Source organism: Parasteatoda tepidariorum, chromosome 1 (genome assembly GCF_043381705.1).
Source record: "Parasteatoda tepidariorum isolate YZ-2023 chromosome 1, CAS_Ptep_4.0, whole genome shotgun sequence".
Lineage (NCBI taxonomy): Eukaryota > Metazoa > Arthropoda > Arachnida > Araneae > Theridiidae > Parasteatoda > Parasteatoda tepidariorum.
The window spans coordinates 97,968,716-97,991,360 of record NC_092204.1 but is presented as its reverse complement, the minus strand read 5'-3'; the positions used below and the strand labels follow the sequence as shown (position 1 = coordinate 97,991,360).

Below are 22,645 nucleotides of genomic sequence, written 5' to 3'. Positions count from 1 at the left end.
TTCATTATTTTTGCTTTCTTTTTAATTATTTTAAGTACATATTTGCTAAATTTTAGTGCAAGAAAAAAAATTGTCATTATTTATGTAAATTTTTGGCTTATATTTTTAAGGATTTATTAAAGGGTCTATTAAATATCAGAGAGAATAAATGTCATACGGGTTTAAAGTATCAGCTCTGCTCTTGATGGTGTATAGTGGCTAGGATGTGAAAGAGCAACAGTCCCGGGCATCCAGCCAAAACGAGCATTCAACATATCAATGGAACACACTAAAGCTTTATATCAATTAGCAAATAGTTTTAGATAATTACAATTGTAGAATAATTATCTTATTATAGAATGAAATGTTTTAAAAGACAAATATCCCTTAATGTTTAACATTTAATCAACGAAAAAACAGAACCAATATTGAAATCTAACGAATTTATTATTTTTAATTACTGATAAAGTTTGTGACAGAAAAAAAAAATTAAAGCCTGATAGATTTCAGAATTTTAGAAACACCTTCTAGTTATACTATTCAATCAAATAGGTTTCGATGTCTTTCATCCCGGTCTCATTAGTGATTCAGCATATTTCGATATCACTTTTGTTTCGTTCTTAATTTATATTAATTGGCTTGCGACAGTTAATTTGTATACCTCTTTTACTACATTTTCGAGGAGTTTAAATCCTATATAATATTGAGGATTTTAACTGAAGTGAAATTTGCTTTTTTTGTATGCCTCTTTTATTACGTCATCATCACACCCACTCGCAACTGACTACTCTAAATAATGCTAGATAGCAAAACAAATGTGTGTAGTTATTTAAATTCTTATTCAAAAGTATCAGTTAATTTCAGTCCTTTTTTAGATATTTTAAAGTGCTATTTAAAACTGCTGCATATCACATGAAAGCATTAAATATATCATTTGTACAATTTTAAAGTAAAATAAAAGGGAATTCTGATCCTTAGAAACAGATATTAAATAATCGGATGATCGGACAAAAAAAAAAAAAAAACTTTTTTACCTTTTAAACTGAAAAATTGCTTATTTATAAATAGGTATTTGTGATGGTTTGCATCAGTAAGAGAGAAATGCTATTAAGATAAGCAGCAGGAAACGGTGATGGAATAAGATTCTATTTCCCGTTCCTGTTTCATGTTTTACTCGTTGCTTTTTGACAGAAAGCAAGATCGTCAAAGTAAACAGATGTTACTCAGCTCGACTAAGTAAATAAAACTATAGTTTAGTACAGCAAATTGCATAAATTTGTCGTTGGCGAATTTTGTTAATTTCTTCGATTTAAAATGGTTTATCAATGAACTGTCTGATGATGATACATTTTTAGAAATAAACCATATGGAATTTCTAATTTCTTTTCTATTGGCTATTAATAAATTAATTTACTTAAATTATAAGATAGGATGAATTTTCATATTTAGAAAAACCTAATAATACTGGTTGTTTGTGCCGTTTATTATGAAAAAATGAGTGTTTAGTGTTCGGTATTTTTTTATTTTTTATATAGCGAACTATTCTATTTCAAAATTGTATTGTTTGCTCTACGAAATAAAATGGAAGATATTTTAGCAAAAATAATGAAAGATGCTTCCACAAACAAGCATGCAAATATAAAAAGATCTTGTCTGGAGTCGCAAGGTTTGTTGTCTTTAAATATTTGAATTTGTATTATTTTTACCACTTGGGAAAATCGCGTTTTACTTTTCATCAGATGTATAGGATTTTATATTTTTAATAATAGCTTTTCTTCGATTTATAAATATTTATTTTAATTTTACCTTTGTGTAAAATGATTGACTTTTGATGAATACAAGAGCCAAAATAAAAGAATAAATAATAATGAAATTTATTTTCAATTTTAATAGCAAATAACTTTATATTATTATGAATGAAACTGATTTGAATCAGCTAATTATTTTGGTTAGTAACCCCTGCTTTTTAGTTACTTTAATTTCAGTTTATTTTATGTATTTACTTTAATTTTATTTGTATAAATACAAATAATAAATTTATTATTTGTTTCGATACTTTTCAATTAGCCAGGGGCTAGTAAAATAAAATAAAAATGTTATGTTTGTATTTTTTTTTTGTTTTTGAAAATGTTGGTAAGATTCAATATCTGAGCCGAAATAGTTAAATTTTGGCGACTTTCTGTAGCACACACAACATTAAAAAACCACCACAGAAGAGGACCAGCTCATAGGGTATAACTTTTAGCCACCCCTGAGCACACATTTACCTATTAAAAAAAATTTTTTTTTTTCCTTGTTTGAAACCCCCTTAGTGCCTTGCCGATTGTAGTTGGTATGTACAGGTACCGCTCAGTGTTTTCACTAGAGCTCGAGAACGCGAGAATCTCGCATATTTTTTTTCTTTTCTTGCATTAAAAAATTATTACCGCGAGAAATTCGCGCATTCTATAAATCAATTTGAAAATTCTCGCATTTTGGAAAAAGCTTCGAATTACGCCATTTAGAATAAAATCCGTTTCACTTTTCTTCCTGGATCTTTCATTATATTTCCAACATCTGCCCCGTTCCATCTTCCTTATTTACCAGTATTGTTCAGAACACATTTCTCTGCAACCACGTGTTTATACCGTAAGGTTTCTTCATGTAAGATATTCAGATTTTTTATGTGCTAATGTAAGATGGACAAATACCTTGTAAAGGCAAAATCTTCTATGATGATGCACCAAGAATATTCAATGCTTTAAAAAATAGAAGACGTTAAAAATTTATTATAATTAAAGAAATGATTTTTCTTCCGAGAGTTTTTGTTTTTTTAGTTTTTAGAAATCTCACTTAACTTTTTGAAATCTCACCCTGTTTTTGAGAAAAGGGTGAGAAATTCTCACCCATTTTTTTTCTATGATGAAAACACTGCCGCTAGAGTAATATCACCAGCACATCCATTTTTTTTTGTTAAAAAAAATAAGTAAGCAATTGTTCAATTAACTTTCTTCCATCTCACTGAAATGAACCTTTATTTTATTTTATCTAATTCATTTTTATTACTATTATTTTTTTAAAAAATGTATGATTTCAAGTTAATGTAAAATGATTTATAAAATAATTTTATAGACATAATTAAAAAGATAGATAATATTTTCATTTATTTTTAATCCTTAGAATGAAGTTTTCATGTTTTACCTTTCTCTGCTTTTAATTTTGTTTACTTTAATAAAAACTGAAAATATTAGTTCAGTAATTTTATATTGTGTCAAAGTTTATTTATTAATCTTTACAGTGTCTTCATTTTATAAGATGATATTAATCAATTATAAATTAGTCAAAAAGAGTTTTTTGAAGATATTGTAGGATGGTGCATTTAAAAAAAAATTCTTCCATGATGAAAAATGTTTACTCTTTAAGAAAAGTAAAATCTTTTAAATTATTTTACAGCAAATGACTATTAATAACTTAATTGTTAATTATGAAAAATTCATTTTTATTGTTCATTATGAAGCTGTATGTTTTGCAACTTTTACAAGAGTACCTATTAATTGAATAGATTATAGCAGGAAAATTGGGGTGTTTATTTTATGACTGCCAAGAATAAGACTAAATAGTTAGATATTTATTAATTATTCAATTGATAAGTTTTTGCTAAAGTAAATTTCATTTATGTTTTTCTAATGAATCTCCCTATGTTTCAGAGTTGTTAGCTAACCAACATGGCTTGATGCGTTCCCCACCATTCGAATTAAGGTATGTTAATTTACCTACAGTCAAAATAGTTAAATTATTTCTTTGTTTTAGTTGTAATCTTATTTTTCATTGAAAACACTATACTCTTTTATGCACGTTAGATTACTTACTAAGCTGATTAGAAATGTATCTAGTATCAGGCAATTACTTGGTATATGACCAAATTTTTATTACCCGGACGTGGTCAAAATATTTCCTACCTGGTAATGGGTACCCGGATGCATCCAATTGTACCGGGTATCCAATACCGGTTAACACTCATTATCAAGCAAATTCAGGTTTAAAGCCATCTTAAAACTATTCATAATAACAGTTGTAGCTCTGGAAATCCATATAATATATCAGTTTCTTGATAATCAAATTGAAATAACTAATTTAGGCTTATTTTACTCTTGTGTAGAATTTAAATTCAGTGAAAATTTGATTGAAGTGGATTGATTTGGGACAAAGAAAATATATTTTCTGTAGAAAGGTGTTTACTTAGAAAGAGATGCATATTCAGATATATAATGCTAAAAAGCATTTTATCTTAATTAACATAATAGTTTTAAATACATACGAAATTAGAAATAGTAAATTACATTAATATTTATTTAAATTTAACTCCCCTGTGGCAGAATTACGGTGACATTGTCGCAGAACCATAGAGAGTTTTTGCAGAAAGATTTTCTATTCTCATTTGAGATTTAAAATAAAATCGGTAATGACTGACTACAGTTAGAATTTCAAATTATTGTTGTTGTTAATTTATGTCACACTAGAGCTGCACAATGGGCTATTGGCGACGATCTGGGAAACATCCCGGAGGATGATCCGAAGACATGCCATCACAATTTTGATCCTCTGCGGAGGGGATGGCACCCCCGCTTTGGTAGCCCGACAACCTGCGCGCGAAGTCGAGCACTTTACGGTAGCACAGTTTAACGTGGACCAATACCGCACACCCTCGGTCCCTACGCAGATTGATCCAAGTGGTCACCCACCCGCACACTGACAGCAGCCAATGATGCTTGACTTCGGTGATCTGCTGGGAACCGTGTCTTAACGATCAGTCCATTGCGGGACTTCTCAATTATTGATATAAAATAAAAAATGTAACAATCTTGAAAGTTTAAAAGATAGTTCGCGTCAGAAATGATGTTCTTTCTTCCATTTTTTTTCTTTCAAGGAACATGACGTTTTACATACTCTTATTTGAGTATCTCTTTTTTAAATAGTCCTATTCGCGAGATTTCGTCATCGATCTTTATTTTGAGTCTTACAGCACGTATTTTATGATTTTTAATTCATGCACTTATTTTAATTTATTATCATTTAATTTACTTCCGGATTTTAATTTGTGTAATGATTTACAAAATTTTATAGAGGAAATAATTAGTGTATTTTTCCGCCTACAAAATAGGAGAATATTGCATATAATATTAGAATTAAAAATATATTACTTTTACTCTTAAAATTTTTTATATATTTCTATTCTACCTACTTTCTTTTGTAAACACGTTTCTGTTACTTTAAGTTAGTAATTATTATAATTAAAAGTATCTTAAAGCTAAATATTAGTGCTAGGGAAGTTTGTCGCAGGCCCGGAAAAATTCTAACTTAGGAAAAATTCTAAAACTTAGTTTTAGAAAATTTAAAAATAAAAACTTGTTTTTATTTGTATAAGCGTGTAGAAAATTTCCTTTGAGCTAAAACTTAGAGCTATGTGATTTTTATATTGTTTTACATAAATGTAATTATATCCAACTAGGTACTAAATCAGAATTTCACTTGATGCCAAGAAAAATCCAGTTGACAAATAAAACTTTTTCCAAGTACCTGGAACCAGTCGAGAAAAAGATTAAATTTTTACTGGGTACCTGGACCCAGCAAAGTTTAATGACATTTCATAACTAAAGCTGATTATTTGTAATTTTTTGGTACTTATGTTTTGTATTTTTTTAGTCTATCTCATAATTTATTAATTATTTTAGTTTTTTATATTTATATGATTAATGTCTAGATGTTGTGAATCAAAAACTTAAATCAAGTGACTAAAATCAACAATTTAATCACTTGATTTAGAATGAATAATTGTGTTTAATTATTCAAATAAGGAAGATAATTGTTATTATAATTTGTCATATATTTTTAGAGATTTTAAAAAGTGTAATCTCTCAAAAAGAAGAATCTCTAAAATTATCAAAAAATTTTTTATAACAATATTCTTACATAATTGACTATATAATAATATGTGATAAAAACCTTCAGGAGACAGATATTATGTGTTTTTATCCCTATGTTTTGAGTTTTTATTAAATGCATTTAAATAAAATACATTATCTACTATACATATAGATTTAAAATAGGTATTAAAAAATCTTCACTGTGTATGTCAAAAATAACTTAATCATTCTGCTTCTCCTACTAATAATTTCCCCTCTTTATACGTGTGCATCCCATCGCGCATCTCCTAACCCGTTATTTAAAACAACTGTTAGATGCCCATGTACTTCCTGCATGGCAAATGTGAATGAAGGCTTATGAGGTAGATAGCCTCTTCATTTGTGTTAATTGTTCTGTGTTCTGTCCTGCATTTGTTAATAAATTTTTGTTAAATTAGTTATGGTCGTTTCCTTTTCACATAATAATACATATTTTTAACTTGTTAGGAAGTATTTGTTCTTATTTACTAAAAACTATTAAATATAATAACATTGCTTATTTTTATACCATTGTTACAGGGCTAAAATGTTGGAAACATTGCAGTTGGCACTGGAATCCAAACATAGCAAACTAGTTTCTGATGCATTAAATGGCTTTCAAGTAATTTATTTATTTTATTGTTTGATTAATTATTATTTTTTTTTGTTTAAAAAAAATGGGAAAATTACTAAATATTTTCAGAATACAGCTCAATAATTATAATATCATTATACATTATAATATCATTATATATTTTCAATTAATCTAATTGTTTAAATGTTATTATGACAGTAAATATTTATCTGTATAATTATAACTGTTTTTAGTATAAATAATGGCCATTATTATTCAACCATTATTATTTTTTAAATATTTATGCCATCTTTAGTGTTGCTGTATATTTATTTTCATTAATTTTTAAAAGATATTATAAAATTATTTATGATTAAATATGTATTTTAATACTTTTTAAATCATAAAATTTTCATATTTCATTTTATAACTGTCGTTAAACAGCCAACCTAATTTTGGTTTTACGACTACTAATGTTCAACTCCGTAGCCTTGTAATTTTGCACCCAATCCAGAAGACAAGAGAACTTCTGGATCAGTTCCCCCAGAGGTATTGATTTGTTCTGGGAACTTGGAGGACTTTGTGACCCCGGCAGATTTAGCCTGCACCAGTCACCATTTACTACACGTATTCTGCAGTGAGGATCGAACCCATGACCTATTGGACAAAAAACTGAGATGGGCACAGTAGGCCTTGGCCCTGTATGGGCTGTCGCGCCACTGAGTTTAGTTTAGTTAAAAGTAGATTAAAAGGTTATTAATGACATGTAACAAATTAATTGTTCAATTAAGAAATTTATATTAACAATTATGATGCATCAAACCACGGTTTTAATTAATGTTAAAATGCTATTTTCTTTTGATGTTTTGATAATTTTTATTCATAAATTTCTGTTGAATGTAGCTCCTCTATCTAAACCGAAATTCTAAAACTACTGAGAGATCAGATTATTTCTAATCTTTATAATACAATTTCTCTATTTTTTTTGTGCCTTCACAATTAACCTTTTAAATATAAATTATTGTCTTTTTAATCTTTTCAGGCATTTTAATTTTTATTTTTAACACAATTTGTTCATCTTATTATTTTATGACTAAAACAATAGCTTTCGCTTTAGTTTTTTAAACATATGTTTATTTATTCAATCAGAGAATGATCTGGGACAAGAGTTTTCAGTCTGTTTATGAAGTAGATAATGAAGAAAATTGGCTGCCTATCCAATTAATGAATGCTGTAACTTCTCTGAATACACAATCTGATGATGTCCAAATCGAAATACTGAAGGTAACTAATCTGTTGATGTTTTAGTGAATATCCTTTAGTTGAAGGGCACAGGACAGTAAAATTATCAAGCATGTTTTCAAATTGTTCTGGAAAGTATTAGGGAAAAAATATTATTAATGTAGGCAATAAAAAAATTTTGTAATATGCTAATATTTAGAAAACAACTCTGGAAAACTATTTTTAATTAACTATCTGAAAACAATTCTAATGAACATTTTGATGTAAGAACTTGTCACTTTTAGAAAAGTATGATTTATGTTGTCCTAAATTCTGTGCTCTTAAGAAATAAATTTGTCTTTCAGTTTAAAGGAAATTTTTTTTTAGAAAATTCTAGAAATGGACCAGTTTTCTTTTAACTACGAGTATTATAGGTTGAAAATTTTATTATTTCTTGAGTTCTATTCTAAAAATTGTTATGTTTTGTTATAAAATCAGGATTTCATTCTAGACATAAAAAAAGGCAAGACTTTGGAAACTGAAAAGAGCACCCTTCTGAAAAAAAAACATTGCTTTTCCGAAGAAAAGAAATAATAATGGTTCTTCTTACTCATAATATTTTTTAAAAATTTTCATTTTTAAGCAGAAACAGTTCAACTTAAAATAAATTATTGCCAGAATCAATTTGCTCTCTATATTTCTCATCTGCTATCTAATATCCCCAACATTTTTACTATCTAACTTATTGAAAACAGAAATTGAGTGCTTTACCTTATTTAATCATTTTCACTCGAAGTAGGTGCTTTATAATTTTCAGAATAAACTATCAACAATGTCATTCAAAAGAGAAATACTTATTTTTTGTCACCTATCCAGACACTGTTTTGTCTCATTCTCTGTTGCTTAGATAATTGAACATCACAAATCACATTTAACCAATGGAATGGAAAATCAAAGTTTTCCTCTTAATTAATTTTTGAACTTTCATTTGTAAACTTACAACCTAGGCGATCATGTCTTGTTGAGTCTGAAAGGAAAAAACACTTACTGGTTTAAAATATTTGTCGACTCTTTTTTCTTTTTCTCTGTTGGGGAATGGTAAACTTCTTGTATTTCTTTTGTTTTTCAATTTGTTTACATTGCTACTATAAATGTTAGAGTTTTTATGTCAATTATTGCAAATACAGTCAAACCTCATTAATGTGAAATCGGCAGGACTATCGTAATTATTTCATGTTAACCGAATTTTGTTTTATACGGTAGGTCGTGAAAACAATTAATTTCGTACTATTAATACATGTTATGTACTACATTAATGTATGAAAACAATTCTATTATGAACCAAAACAGATTAAAATTAGCTTTAAAATTTAACTACTTTATTAAACTATTTTACTTTAACTATTTTATTTATTTGCTCATCTGCTACTCCTAACACAGGAAGAAAATAGAAATAGCATTCCCCCAAAAATGGATGATTGGGATTTTATTCATCATTCATTACAATAATACAATAACTCTGTCAGCTATTGTATTATAACATACTATGCTACCATATCTAATTATTTATTATCTGTGTTGTATGCAGTTTCGTTTCATGTTAAGTGATAATCATTAAAAATGTCATATTAAGCATGTAAAATACAACAATAATTGATTGCTGACTCATGGGACCAAACATGTATTTCATGTAAAGCTATATTTCCCACTAAGCCGTTTCACGTTAGTGAGATTCAACTGTATTAGCTTTTTTGGGATAGTTCATGTACCCCTGGATAGTTCATGTTAAGACACGGCTCTCACCAGATCACTGAAGTTAAGCATCACTGGCTGCGGTCAGTGTGTGGATGGGTGACCACTTGGAACAGTCTGCTTAGGGACCGAGGGTGTGCAGTATTGATCATCGCTAAACTGTTCTATCGTGAAGTGCTCGACTTTGCGTGCAGGTCGTCGGGCTACCGGAGCGAGGGTGCCATCCCCTCTGCAGAGGATCCAAATAGTGATGGCATGTCTTCGGATAATCCTCAGGGATGTTTCCCAGACCTTCTCCAACATCACATTGTGCAGCTCTAGTGCGGCGTAAATGAACTACTACAACTACATCCTGTACCCCTATGGATGAACCGCCTAGTTTTTTTAAAAAATTTTTTCTCTGTTACACATGAAAAAACTTCTCTTTGCCAAGAAAGTAAATAATATAAATACATTATTAATTTGATGATAAGGGGCAGACCTCTTGTTTTTTAATTTTGCTGAGTGGAATTTTAATTTTTTTTATCAATTTCATTTGAATTTTTTTTTATCAATTAATGACAAGCTATTCGTTAAGATTATCTTCATTTTCTCTCCATTTGCCTATATGAGCTTGATAACTGTAAAAGTGAGTGCCAATGATCAGAAAATTTCAAACACCTGAAATAGTTATAGGTTTCAATTGTATTTACTTTAGGGTTTCTGTTCGACTTGTTCGTGTGTTATTTTATGATAAATATTTGAATCAAAAATTTTTATTATTCTCAGTTTTGCATCTGCATAAATTATATCAATTGTGTTTCTAAGATCTAATAATTTTATTAATTACACTTATTTTTATTTGTTAATGTGTTCCTTTTTTAATCTTTTGAATGTTAGTTTTGACTTTTTCCTAATTTTATACTGCCAATATTACTGCATCAAAAAACTAGAGTGTTATTATTCAATGGGGAAAGAAGAAAATTTCTGTACAATTTTGCTGAGGGATTGAAGCATTTGCAATGTTTAAAAAACTTCTGTTTTTAATAGTATTTGATTATTTATTTTAGATCCTTTTGAATATGACTACTACTCATGGACAAAGTTTAACTTCACGATCAGTTATTATGCTAATATCTTTGTGTTCTGATGTGTACAGTAATAATGCATCTAGTGTAAGGACTGCTGCTCAGGTCACAATCAACCAAACATTAACTTCATTTTGTAATATGCTGCAAGAAACAGATGTAGGATTAGAGGTAACATGAGACTAAACTTATAGTTTTTTTTTAACCTTTTCATTAGTACAAACATAAAGAATTAGCAATAGTTAAATAATTTAAAATATTTTTTATTATATTTTTTTTAAAACCATCTCACTTTTTGGAAAGATTTTTTTAAAATTTTATTTATTTATTTTGATGTAGAAATTTGTTTTTAAATATGTTGAAGAAAAAACTAGATATTTTTGTTTCGTTTTAAATGCATTTTATTTTGCGTGTTATTATTTCAAATATATTCACAGAATTTTGATTGATTTTTATAATTAGTTTTATAAAACTGCATAAGGATTTTCTTTTTCCTTTAAAGTAAATACTTTCTTTTTCCTTTAAGGTATTAACGCAATTTTAGTCTAGTATTTTTTGAGAGATTTTTTTTTATTGTAGTATGTAATATAATGATAATATATAATATAATGATAATATATAATATAATGATGATATATAAAATAATTAAAATATATATAATAATTGTAGTACATAATTATTGTAATGTATAACATAATAGATTGAAAAAATTAAAAAATTAAAATGACATAAGTTTTCTTGTGTAGGTAAGTTATGAAGAATATAAAAACTATTAATGTAGAATAGTTTACCTCAAAAATTATTTTGTTTTATTTTTTATTTTTATGAAATTCTGTTAAAATAGAAATTTATGTTGAAGAATACTTTAAAAAATGTTAGATTCTTAGAACTTATATTTTTACATTAAAAATTTTTTTTGTTGTTGTTAATTCTTTCAAAAATTTTTAATCTCTAAATTTGCAACCTGGCAATTGTAACTAATAATTTATTTGCTCTGGATAATACAGTATCACTTTGAAAATCAAACTGCTCGGGGGTTATCAGTATTTTTTTTAAATACAGTAGGGCATCTACCTTTAACAAAAATCGTGACGGTGAGGAGTTTTAATAGAGTTACAAAAGTCCCGATTTTTTGAACGAAATCAGAATTTTTTTTCTTCTTTTAAGCGTTTTAAGAAGAGATAACTCAAATTTGTACTTCGCTTGTCAAATTAATAATATTGAAATTTTAAGAATCACTTGAAAGCAGTAAAAATAGAGGGAAAGTTATTGAAAAACGACATGGATTTATGATGTAATCATTACAAGTCGAGTGTTGAAAAGTGGCATCCTAATATTTTAAGTACATGTGTTATAATAGGATTGTATTAAAAACATCAGCATTTACAAAATTGTTGAAATGTCTGAAAAAACAATAATAATTGCAAAATAAACTGATTAAAAATGATGTGAATATACGATAAAATCATTCCAGATTAACTTCCTAGTAAATATGTTGGAATTAGAAGAAGAAAAAAACGTGTGGGAATGACTGAAATTTTTTTTAATAACCAGCGAAAAATGATCAGCAAACGACGAGGACTTATGAGGGAATCATTGTGAATTGAACATGTAAGAAAGGATGACACTAAATTCAAAATTTCTATGCCGAGAGCATTTAAGAAAATTTGTGGAAGTGGTTGAAAAACTATTGAAAAATGAGGTAGATTGTTGTGAATAATTCGTCATTAAGAGCAGAAATTTTTTTTGTTTGAACTAGATGTCGATTAAAAAAAAAATTTCTTGCCTTGTGTCCGGTTTTTAGAGGTTTCTGGATTTTAGCAGTTTATATTTTCAACATTTTACTCTATAATAACTTAGCATTTTTTTTAAATTTCATAACATATTACTTTATATTTATTTTAATATTTTTATTTTTCAGGATCAAACTGATGATTCTGACACAGAGAATGGTAAGAATTATTATTATATATATATATATATATAAAAAAATATTTATATTTTTAATTAAAATTTTTTTGTTGAATCTGCATAGTTTAGTATTTTAAATTAATTATTTATTTTTTTTAAAATTAAAATATTAACCAAGTTACAATAAATAAAATTTATGTGTATAGTAAAAAGTCATTATGTCCATATGCTCCCATGTAACAGAACAATAAGTTCATGTACAGTTCCATGTTACAACACTGAACTGTAGAGTCTGCAATGATCAGTTACAAATATTTCTTTCATGCGCTTGATTTATCTGACTTGAATGTTTGTTTTAAAATTGTTTTAGGATTCAACATGTTGGAAAGTGTCAGTGAAGAAATTTACCCAGTTTTGCATTGTACTTGTGAAAAACTGAAAAATATTGACTGGTAGGTCATATCAAATATTGAAACAATACTAATATACACTATTTATTGCATTCCATTAAATTAAATGTGTTTATCTATATTTTAGCAATAGGAGCAAGAATGGAAGTGCATTATTGTTGCAGTGTATATTATCAGTGCTTAAGAATTTAAAAATTGACATTTATGAGAGTGAAGATTTAATAAATTTTCTATGGTATGTGTTTTACTTTATTAAAATGAAATATATCTGCTGTCTCTATTTTTCTTACTGGTCATAGTTGATGTGCTTCGTAGTGGGTATTTTATTACATACATCAAATTTCTAATTTACATTGGATACATGGCTATAATTGTATATATATATATATATATACAATTATATAAATTATATTATTATTTAATATATATATTTTGTAGTTTCTTGATTTTGAATCCCTCAGACATTGAAACTTCAGAATCAAGCAATGTGACAAACTTGCCTTAGTCTCATTAATGTTTTATTGAGAATAAAACCTCCCATGGTTAGCCTAATAACAAAGGGATTCTGATCCATAATTGGTCTACCACTGGAATTCTTCATTGGCACTGTGGTCTGTATGAACTAGAAGCAGTATACAAATTGATAAGCTTTTGTTGATCAATAAGAGCAGCCTCATTTAAAGGCAATCTATGCCATCCCAGTTCTTAAAGAGGGGATTGTGTAAATTTTAGCTTTAAAAATTCAGGATATTATGATTTATACTATTTTTAATATGTGTATAAAACTTTTTTCGTTTTTTTTTTACTTTAAAATTATCCCTTGATACTTTTGGGAGAAGTTAATAAACCATTTTTGTTAATTTAGGTTAAACAATTATTACTTTATGTGTCCACAATTATATGAAATTACTTTTTCTACAAGAACTATCATAGTAACAGTATTGATACCTTTAAAAAGTATATTATTTTATTAACATTTGATGCTTTGGAAGGGATATCTTTAACTGTTGACATTGATCTCATCTTGAAGTATAATTTGATTGATTTTTATCACAGAAAGCTGTGGTTTCTTTACATTATTTAAATATAAAAACATTGCTTTGCAGAGGCAATAACAAGTGAATAACAAAACTATATTCCCAATTGACCAAATTGTTAAGGTTATGCTCATAATTTTGCTATATATGGTACTAGATTATTTATGTTACGCAAACAATTAACTCTCCGAGCACCTAAGTAAAATTAAATTAAAATTTTCCTGCTTTGTACTGCATTCCTATTGAACGACACAGTGAAAACACTTTTTTTTAAATTAAGGAAAGCCTGCTTTTGATAATTTAAAAAAAACCTTGGACTAACGCTTAATAGGTTAACAATTGTAATATATATCTTTGCTGCTTTTAGATTTATATGTATTGATTATATGTTTATGTTTTGAACTTATAAAATAAAAGTTAAAGCAATTTTGATGAAACTATTGTTTTAAATAAATTTCTATTATCATTTAATTTTTGTTTATTTATCATTCATTTTTTTATTTCATTATTATTTAATTGATAACCTATCAGCGAAGTATACTGCGTAATCATAATGGATAGATTTTACAATAATGTTGTTTTCTTAATTATTGATTATTACTATATTTTTGTCAAAATAGGCAAGAACTATGTCCACTCTTAATTGCTCTGTTGGGTTCACCTAAGACTGATAAAAATATTATTTCATCGCAAAAAAGTTGTGATGTAAAGGAAATTGGACGTGGATCTGGGTGTTTAGCCACTGCTCCATCATGCTTAGGAGTTGAAGCAAAGACAGTTTATAGGTGTGTGGCTGGTTGGTAAATTTTTAAAACAAGAATATTATCTATTTTCAGTTATTTTAAGGTAGTTAATTTCTGTAAATAGTTTCTTTTTCATGCTGAGTTACCTTAAATAGCAAGTTTGTTACTGATTTAGAATCCCATTTGGAAAAATTTAGTTAAAGTTAGTTGATATTTACATGTTGTGAGTCTAGCTAAGTAGATAAAGTTAAAATATAGCTCCCAAATTTCCTTATATAACTTGTTTTATAAAATGCAAACATTTTAACTGGTTAATTTAATAATTGTTAAAATTTTTCTTTGAAAAATATAGTAAAGACTAGTTTAGTAAAATTGATAAATGATATCCAAGAATTTCTCTTTAAGACTCTGACTTATAAATTGCTTTCAAAAGTTAAAAATCTAGGGTGAATGCTTCACACTTTTTCACTTCGAATTATGCAAAAAGATACAATTCACATCGTTCTATTCAACGTTTTCAGAATTAATTCAACCCTGATCTATTTCGGCGTATTGTCAGTCCGTAGCGTATGAAAACGATATTCGTTTTACATGATTCAAAATTTCATGATTTTTGACAATTGTAACAATGCCAAAAGTTTTTTTTTTACATGACGGTTAAAACAAGATAAAAGCGTCAATTATCAAAACTTTCCAACCCTGCCTAATTATGATATTTTTTTAAAGTGCTGAAAAATATTTTTTGAGTGCTTGAAAAGTGCTTAAAAGATGCTTATTTTTTGTTCGATTATTTGGCTTTGCACCCTGATATAATTATTATAATAATTAAGATTTTTATTTGATCTTTTCTTTATGATGAGAAAGGTTTTTATTTAAGTTATAATTTAAATGCTTTGAATTCACCTGGCACAATTATTTTTACTTCCAGAAAGATTATCACTTTTCATGTCTTTCTTTCTTTCTTTAATATTTTATGAAAATCTAATTTTAAGGAATTTATGTTTACAAAACTTTAAAAATTAATAATTATTAAAATTAATAATTATAAAATACTATATATTAAAGTAACTGGTCTTGATAGATACCCCTAAAAAAATTTTTCTACAAGAACTATCTGAAATTGCAAACAAAAAGTGAGAAAATATTGAAAATCAATGTAATATCTATTAAACAAATTTTAATGATTTTAAAATAAATACTAAAATTTATTATAAAACTTGTTTAAAATTATTATTTTCTTTTAGCATAGCTGTAGAGCTTGTTCGTCTCGTTGGAAGTGTTGGCTCCTTACGCCCTGTTTTAGAATCTTTATTCCACAGAATGCTTTTATACCCTCCTGTTCAACATAGACTTGAAGCCTTAAAGTCTATTAAAGAAGTAATTTTATCGATATTATTATCTAAGTTGTTCTCACTTACATAAAGAATGTTTTTTCACCACTTCTTCAGATGTATTATTTACATACAATTTGTTAATAATTTTGAGTCTAATATTTTCTGTGAAACTTCAAAATTGTTTAGAGTAAGAACTTATTAGGGTTACCTCTATTTTGTCTACAGCAGGGATTTCCATCTTATCAACAACAAAAAAAATCTCTCTTTTGAGCGCTTTTAATTTTACTCAGATGTAAGAGATTTAAATTAACTCTTCTAGTTTTCATTAAAAAGTGTTAATTCTTTAAGATGCCGATATCATATTCATCCTAAAACTCAGTTTCTTGTATATCACTTTAGTCAAGCATCACTGTCAGCGGACAGTTAGCGGGTTCTGAGAACATTTTGATCAGACTCTGAAAGAACGGCAAGTTTGTGATATTAATTCTTGCAAAGACTGTTTATCCGCAAAGCGCTTGTCTTTTTACCAGTCATCAGGCTACCGATGAGTATAAATTGTTATATGTTTTATTGAAACTGTTACATGTTCTCTTAAGAAAGCTATGTTTTTACCTATGTTAATTTGTGTTTTTTAACCTTAAATTTTTCCACATACTTTTCATATAAATAACTAACTGTTACTAATTTCTGTTCTAAAACTCATTTTCATACTAATCTCTTATTACATTCTATAACACATTAACATACTAACCCGTTATGCAGTTATTTTCGAAACCTGAGTTGCTCCTTCAGCTTGCTGCTCCTCCTTTGCATGCAACTAGTGATAAAGATTGGATTTCATTGGATTTGGATCTGATAAAAATGTGGGTATTATGTATATTTACTTATATATTTTTTAATGACATTGACTTCACTGTTAATTTTGAATTATTAATTGCAGCTTTTTCACAAAAAATAAATAAGTAAATAAATGAAGTGTGTGTAGTAAACTATATCAATGGATTAGAATGCATTGTTAAACAAGTTATTATCAATTGAAAAACTTTTTTACTGCAAAGGTTCTTCCAATTTTTCTATATTAAAAAAAAATGTTTATTACTTTATTTTCCTTTTTGTAAATGTAGTCCTATTTGAAATGATGATGTTTTACATGTATATATATGTTATTATATATTATATTAGATTGATTATGATTTATAAATTATTGATGCTTTATAAATATTTATTTTGTTCATTGTTTTAAATTTTGTAAGATATATTATTCTGTAAAAAAGAAAAGTTTTATAAACAAGAAGGAAATTTTTTTTTTCAAAAAAAAAAANAAAAAAAAAAAAAAAAAAAAAAAAAAAAAAAAAAAAAAAAAAAAAAAAAAAAAAATCATGCTAAAATTTTTGTTGGTTAATTCTGTAAATCTTCCACTCTTTAATTTACAGTTTTCTTAAACTCAATTCAAGCTACAATCTACTTCAAGTTTCTTTGCTGGACACTAGTTTTTCTCTTCAATAGAAATATGTTTGGCAGGAATATTGTTCTAATATTTTCCTTATTAGCTCATTTTATTTAGATTCAGAACTTCTTTTATATGGCACAGCAGAACCTAATTTCTAAAGCAATGTGAATCATACCCAATTAAGAGAACTTGACTTTCGGCCAAAGGTAATTTTTTTAGGCAAAAAAATAATAATATTCGCTATTAGTTATAAGCCCGTTAGTAGAATTTACATAGTGAATCTTTAGCATAATCTTCATGAATCAAATTTGTCTGCAGTCAGAGAAAGATTATCATTGTACAAAATTCAACATAATGTTACATGCATGTAACATTAAGTTGAATTTTGTACAAAATTTCCTGATCTAAGATACTTAAAAATTATACATAAAAACTTTGTTGTTTAAATTTAAGTTGGGTTTTATGTATGATACTAGAAAAATAGAATTAATCCTTATTCAGTCCAGCCTGTAATCAATTAACAAAAAAATCTAAATTTTTTGTTCTTTGTGATGTGCGTTCAGTTCAGCTTTTTAATTTTTATTTGAAACAAGTTTAGATGTATTTAAAAAGGAGTGTCAGCAATACTGTGCTAGAGAGTTTGTTACTGAGGACATCAGTTTAATTACTGTATTATAAAAATTCCTTACTATATTATAATATAATAACATTCTAGTTTTTGCCTTTAGATTGTAATACAGTAGAGTCCCGCTTATCGAAGTTAATATGGACCACGACTAACTCGGATAACTGAAAAACGTGATTAAAACGAAGAGTATAACAATATGATGCCACAATTGGCATTACATATTTCCTAGCTTTTAAAATTTCTTTAATTACTTTAAATTATTTTTTAATCATTCTTCTTAATCGAATTGTAATTAAATTAAATCAATTATTTAATTTTTATTAAATGCGAACATAAAATATATTTTTCTTTTCTTATTAATCAATGTAACAGATAACTTTTCCTTTCAATACTAATGTAGACTCATTAATTCACTGCCGCTCCTAATCGAAAACAAAAATCTATTTATAACTCTTTATTATTAATTTCTTACCACAAATATGTTTCAGTTGCATGGTTATATTTATTCTCACAATCTTGTTGGCGATTCGCAATCGCCAAAGTATTTTCAAAACAAATACAAAATTTATACAAGTATTCCACATACAATTAATATTATAATTAAAAAGCTTACTCAGAAACACTTAAAGAGCATACTTTATGAAAATTAAAGAGATTTTACTTAAAAAAGTCTTTAATCGTTTCTCGTTTTATATTACTTTGGCACTTTTCTGCAGCAATGTTTCGCCATTTTCTTAGGGATAACAGGAAGGCTGATGTCACTTCTTCTGGTTGTTCTATATATTCAATATCACTTTCGATAGCTTTTAGTCCATCTATATGAGAGATTTTAATATGTTGATTTTCATCGTCACTGTCGTCTCCATCTTTGCTAGATTTATTTTCATTATTGACGATATTAATGATCATTTCATCGGTAATCTCGTGTTGACCGTTAGCTTCTTTTCCTGAGTGTTTCTATAATAAAATTCAGAATTACTTGATCGGTAGTTTTAAGAATAAAAAATAAACTTGAACAATAAAATTCCTTGAAATATTTGATAGCTCGGTTAAATCGGATAATCGGGAGTCTACTGTATTTTGTTTTTTGATTTCTCAAATGTATCCAGGGAAATGAATGATTGGAATGATTAGAGTTCTATAGTTAATTTGTTGTATCATGATAAACAGTTGTTGAGATAATTAATAGCACTTGTTTAAAACATGAAATGTTTATTGTTCTTATTTTATAAAATGTTTTCATTTTTATGTTTTTAAATGTTTGATTTTTATTAGAGCCATTGATTCTCTGGGAGAATGTTGCTACAGCAGTGATAATAATGTTTGTTATGCCAGCGTTAGCTGTATTTCTGCTCTTTTAAAAACCTTAGAAGACATTTGCTGTGGGGAGTCTATGAAGGTGGAACTTATTTCTTGCATTAATTCCCAGTTCAAAACACTTGAGAGTTCTGATTACAAAGGTAATTTTGAATAGTGTATGCAGGAAACGATTTGGTTTACATGTGCACATAATCATTTCCTACTTACCTCCTTAGATGTAACGTCTCCCAGGCACGTAATTCTCTGTTTAAAAAAAACCCCAAATAAAATAGAATAGTGTGCCAGCAGATTTGTGTAAACAAATAAAATTAAACTAAACTTTAAAAAAAAATAATTTCTCCCTTGATAACGAAATTTTGGCTTTAATTCCTTGTTAAAATATTATTGTTGAATAAATTGCTAATCATACTTTTCCTAATTAGTAAAATATTTTATTTCTTATGGATATCTTTAAAGTAGATATTTGTATAATTTTAAAAATGGCCCCACTTTTCGTTAAAAAACATAGTTACCTAGAGATTCAAAAGTCCTAAGAACCTGTAGTTTCCCTAAGTCTAGCATGAATCACTGTGTAAGATTCCCATGTGTTGGAGAAAACTCAGAATTTCAAAAAATTTTATTTCAACTTGATCTGGAAAAGTGGGAGAGTTTTATTTTTGAAACTGAATACAAACACTTTTTTTGACTTGAAAAATAATTTTAGTAGTTTACAGCATTCAACCTATTTTATTGTTATTGTAATTTTGTTTTTAAAATCATTTGATTTCCGTTGTGAATATTAGTTTTTAGTACTACAGTTGATTTGTTGATTGGTTGGTTGGTTCTAATGCCACTTGCCACACGGGCGAGCCTACTTGGTGAAACCGAGCAAATTTAAGGCACAGTGTGTGATTCTTGTTTTTCAGTGGCGCCATCTATGTCAAGAATTTGACTTCTGCCACATCATACGTCACACCTTGTTATAAGGCGGACCCATTCATTCATTCATCACAGATCATAATTATGACCTGAATCAGAGAACGATTGATCTCCAATCCAGTACCCCCAGAGGTATTCATTTATTATGGGAACATGGAGGACTTTGCGACTCGACAGAATTTTTAATGTGCATCAGTCACCAACTACACGGTGAGTCTTCGGCCGGCGGGGTTCGGACCCACAAACTCTCGGACGTCGGCCCAGCGCCCTACCGACCAGGCTATCCCGGCCCAGCTGGTTTGTTAACTACACGAAGGAAAGTTAGCATATTTAAACTAAAGAAATGAAGAAAAAAATTTTTTTTTAGAGAATTTGAAATACTAGAACAAATAAAAAGCTCATTGAACTGTTTACATCATCAGACCACAATAAACTGCTTCCAAACTTATCAAAAGTTTTTCAATATTTTTTTTAATCCTAAAATAAATTTATTTCTCACATTGTTTTTTTTTTCTTTCAATTTTTTGGTTNGTTTGTAAGGGCAAGTTAAAACTAAATAAGACATTTTAAATAAAATTTTAAAAAATTGAAATTAGGAGTGGAAACTTCTTAAACGGGAAAAAAACTTCTTATAAAAGTAAATTTAACATTATGGTAATTGGTTTTTTTAAAAAATAACTTCTTACGCGGGAAAACTTCTTAAAAGGGAACTTTTTAAGCGGGTTCCACTGTATTAATATAGTAACATTAGGAATTTTTTGTTTAAAGTTTGAAAAGGCTTCAGATAAGTCTGATAACTTCAAATAGAAGTTTTATTTTACAAATTATTTGTTATACCTAAAAACTATTATAATAAAATCAAAAAATATTTTTTGTATATTGACCTATAATCGTCATAATGTTTCAAACTATATTTATATCATTAGTTTATTAACTAATCTAAGGTTAAAAGAAAATCAAATTGATTCTTTTGGTCCATTATTTCATCTTAAATTCTAAGTATACACTGCATAAAGTAATAATAAATATGAAGGAGAAAAATCTCTTTAAAATGTTACACCACATAAGGGTGCCCATTGTGCACTAAAAATAATTTGTCTGCATAGGTTAGCTTTTTCAATCAAATTACACTAAAATTATTGATATTTTTTCCTTCTATACTCGGAATATTTACAGAATAAGGACAAAATTTTTTGCTGATATTAACCTTATAAATTTACTTAGCATGTTTAAGGCTGTTATTCTAATCCACTTGTTGTCCCAGTCATTAGCAAAACTCTTTAATCCAATGAATATTTTTCAAAAAATTGATAACAAAATATTTTTAACACTTTAATGTATGCTAAATGATGTAACTGAATTGTTTGTGAAATGAAAGCTGTATAATTATGGAATAGTATAATTACTAATGTGTAATTATACTGAAATATTTTTTTTTCTTAGGTGCAAAATCTGAGCGATGGTTGAAAACTAAACTAAAATCTATGCTAGACGACAAGACAAAAAGAGACTTACTTCGTTCTAAGATCACAATTTTGGAGGAAATATCTACTGAGAACACTGAGCACGTGAGGGAGGATGATTTAAATTTGAAAACAGAAGAACTCCAATCGACTAATGAAAGTATTGATGAAAAGGATACAAATGAATTAGATGTTAAAGAAACTAAAACTTTTAACAATAATCAAATCACGAATGAAGTTACCGTAACCGAAGCACATCATAGTCTTGAAACCACAAGCAGTCAACACAATTTACCAGAGAGTTCTAGTTTAGATACGGATGCAGAGGAGATTAAAACATCGCATGAAAATGATTCTCACGAACCCGATGGACCGAAGAATATTTCAGAGCAGCAAACATCTCCTAAGCGAACTCTTGAGTATTATATAAGTGCTGAAACATCTGTCAAATCTTCAGATTCTTGCTCGACTTCATCAGAAGATGAGGTAGAGGCTGATGATGTAAATAAGAGGGGGGAAGTTACAGACTTGAATTTAAATGTGGTGGTAGACAATAATAATGAAAGTGTTGGACTACAGACTCAAGACATTGTTTCACCTGTAACAGAAAGTGCCGAAGAAGCCTTAAATTATGCTGATTCTAATTCTACTAACGATTTGAGTGAAGATTTGGAAGGAGGTGATTTTGTAAGTATAAAAACAAATTGAGATAAGATGATTGCACATGAAGTTTTGTGTTTAAGTTGCATTGACATTAAATTTTTTATTACTAGCTAGCTTTCCCTTGTTGCTATTTCAAGAAACAAGAATATTTCTTCTATATTTATGTGACGATAACTAATAAATAGTGTTTTATAAAACTTATCAGCATTTTTAGTTTCCTCTGATAGAGTAAAAATTAATCTTACAATTTTATA

The 22,645-nt window shown here is 27.7% G+C and overlaps 1 protein-coding gene across 1 annotated transcript in view; it reads left to right on the top strand.

Annotated features, from left to right (window-relative positions):
• Positions 1 to 1,106: 1,106 nt before the first annotated feature.
• LOC107454787 (brefeldin A-inhibited guanine nucleotide-exchange protein 3) overlaps positions 1,107 to 22,645 on the top strand; it is a 46,906-nt gene continuing 25,367 nt past the window's right edge. Inside the window, exons 1-13 of the mRNA XM_071184302.1 lie at positions 1,107 to 1,645; positions 3,666 to 3,717; positions 6,441 to 6,522; positions 7,624 to 7,758; positions 10,497 to 10,685; positions 12,436 to 12,466; positions 12,796 to 12,877; positions 12,963 to 13,070; positions 14,493 to 14,657; positions 15,860 to 15,992; positions 16,712 to 16,812; positions 19,303 to 19,487; positions 21,709 to 22,415. Coding sequence (XP_071040403.1) covers positions 1,561 to 1,645; positions 3,666 to 3,717; positions 6,441 to 6,522; positions 7,624 to 7,758; positions 10,497 to 10,685; positions 12,436 to 12,466; positions 12,796 to 12,877; positions 12,963 to 13,070; positions 14,493 to 14,657; positions 15,860 to 15,992; positions 16,712 to 16,812; positions 19,303 to 19,487; positions 21,709 to 22,415 — 2,055 coding nt within the window. The 5' untranslated portion in view covers positions 1,107 to 1,560. The remainder of the gene's footprint in view (positions 1,646 to 3,665; positions 3,718 to 6,440; positions 6,523 to 7,623; positions 7,759 to 10,496; positions 10,686 to 12,435; positions 12,467 to 12,795; positions 12,878 to 12,962; positions 13,071 to 14,492; positions 14,658 to 15,859; positions 15,993 to 16,711; positions 16,813 to 19,302; positions 19,488 to 21,708; positions 22,416 to 22,645) is intronic.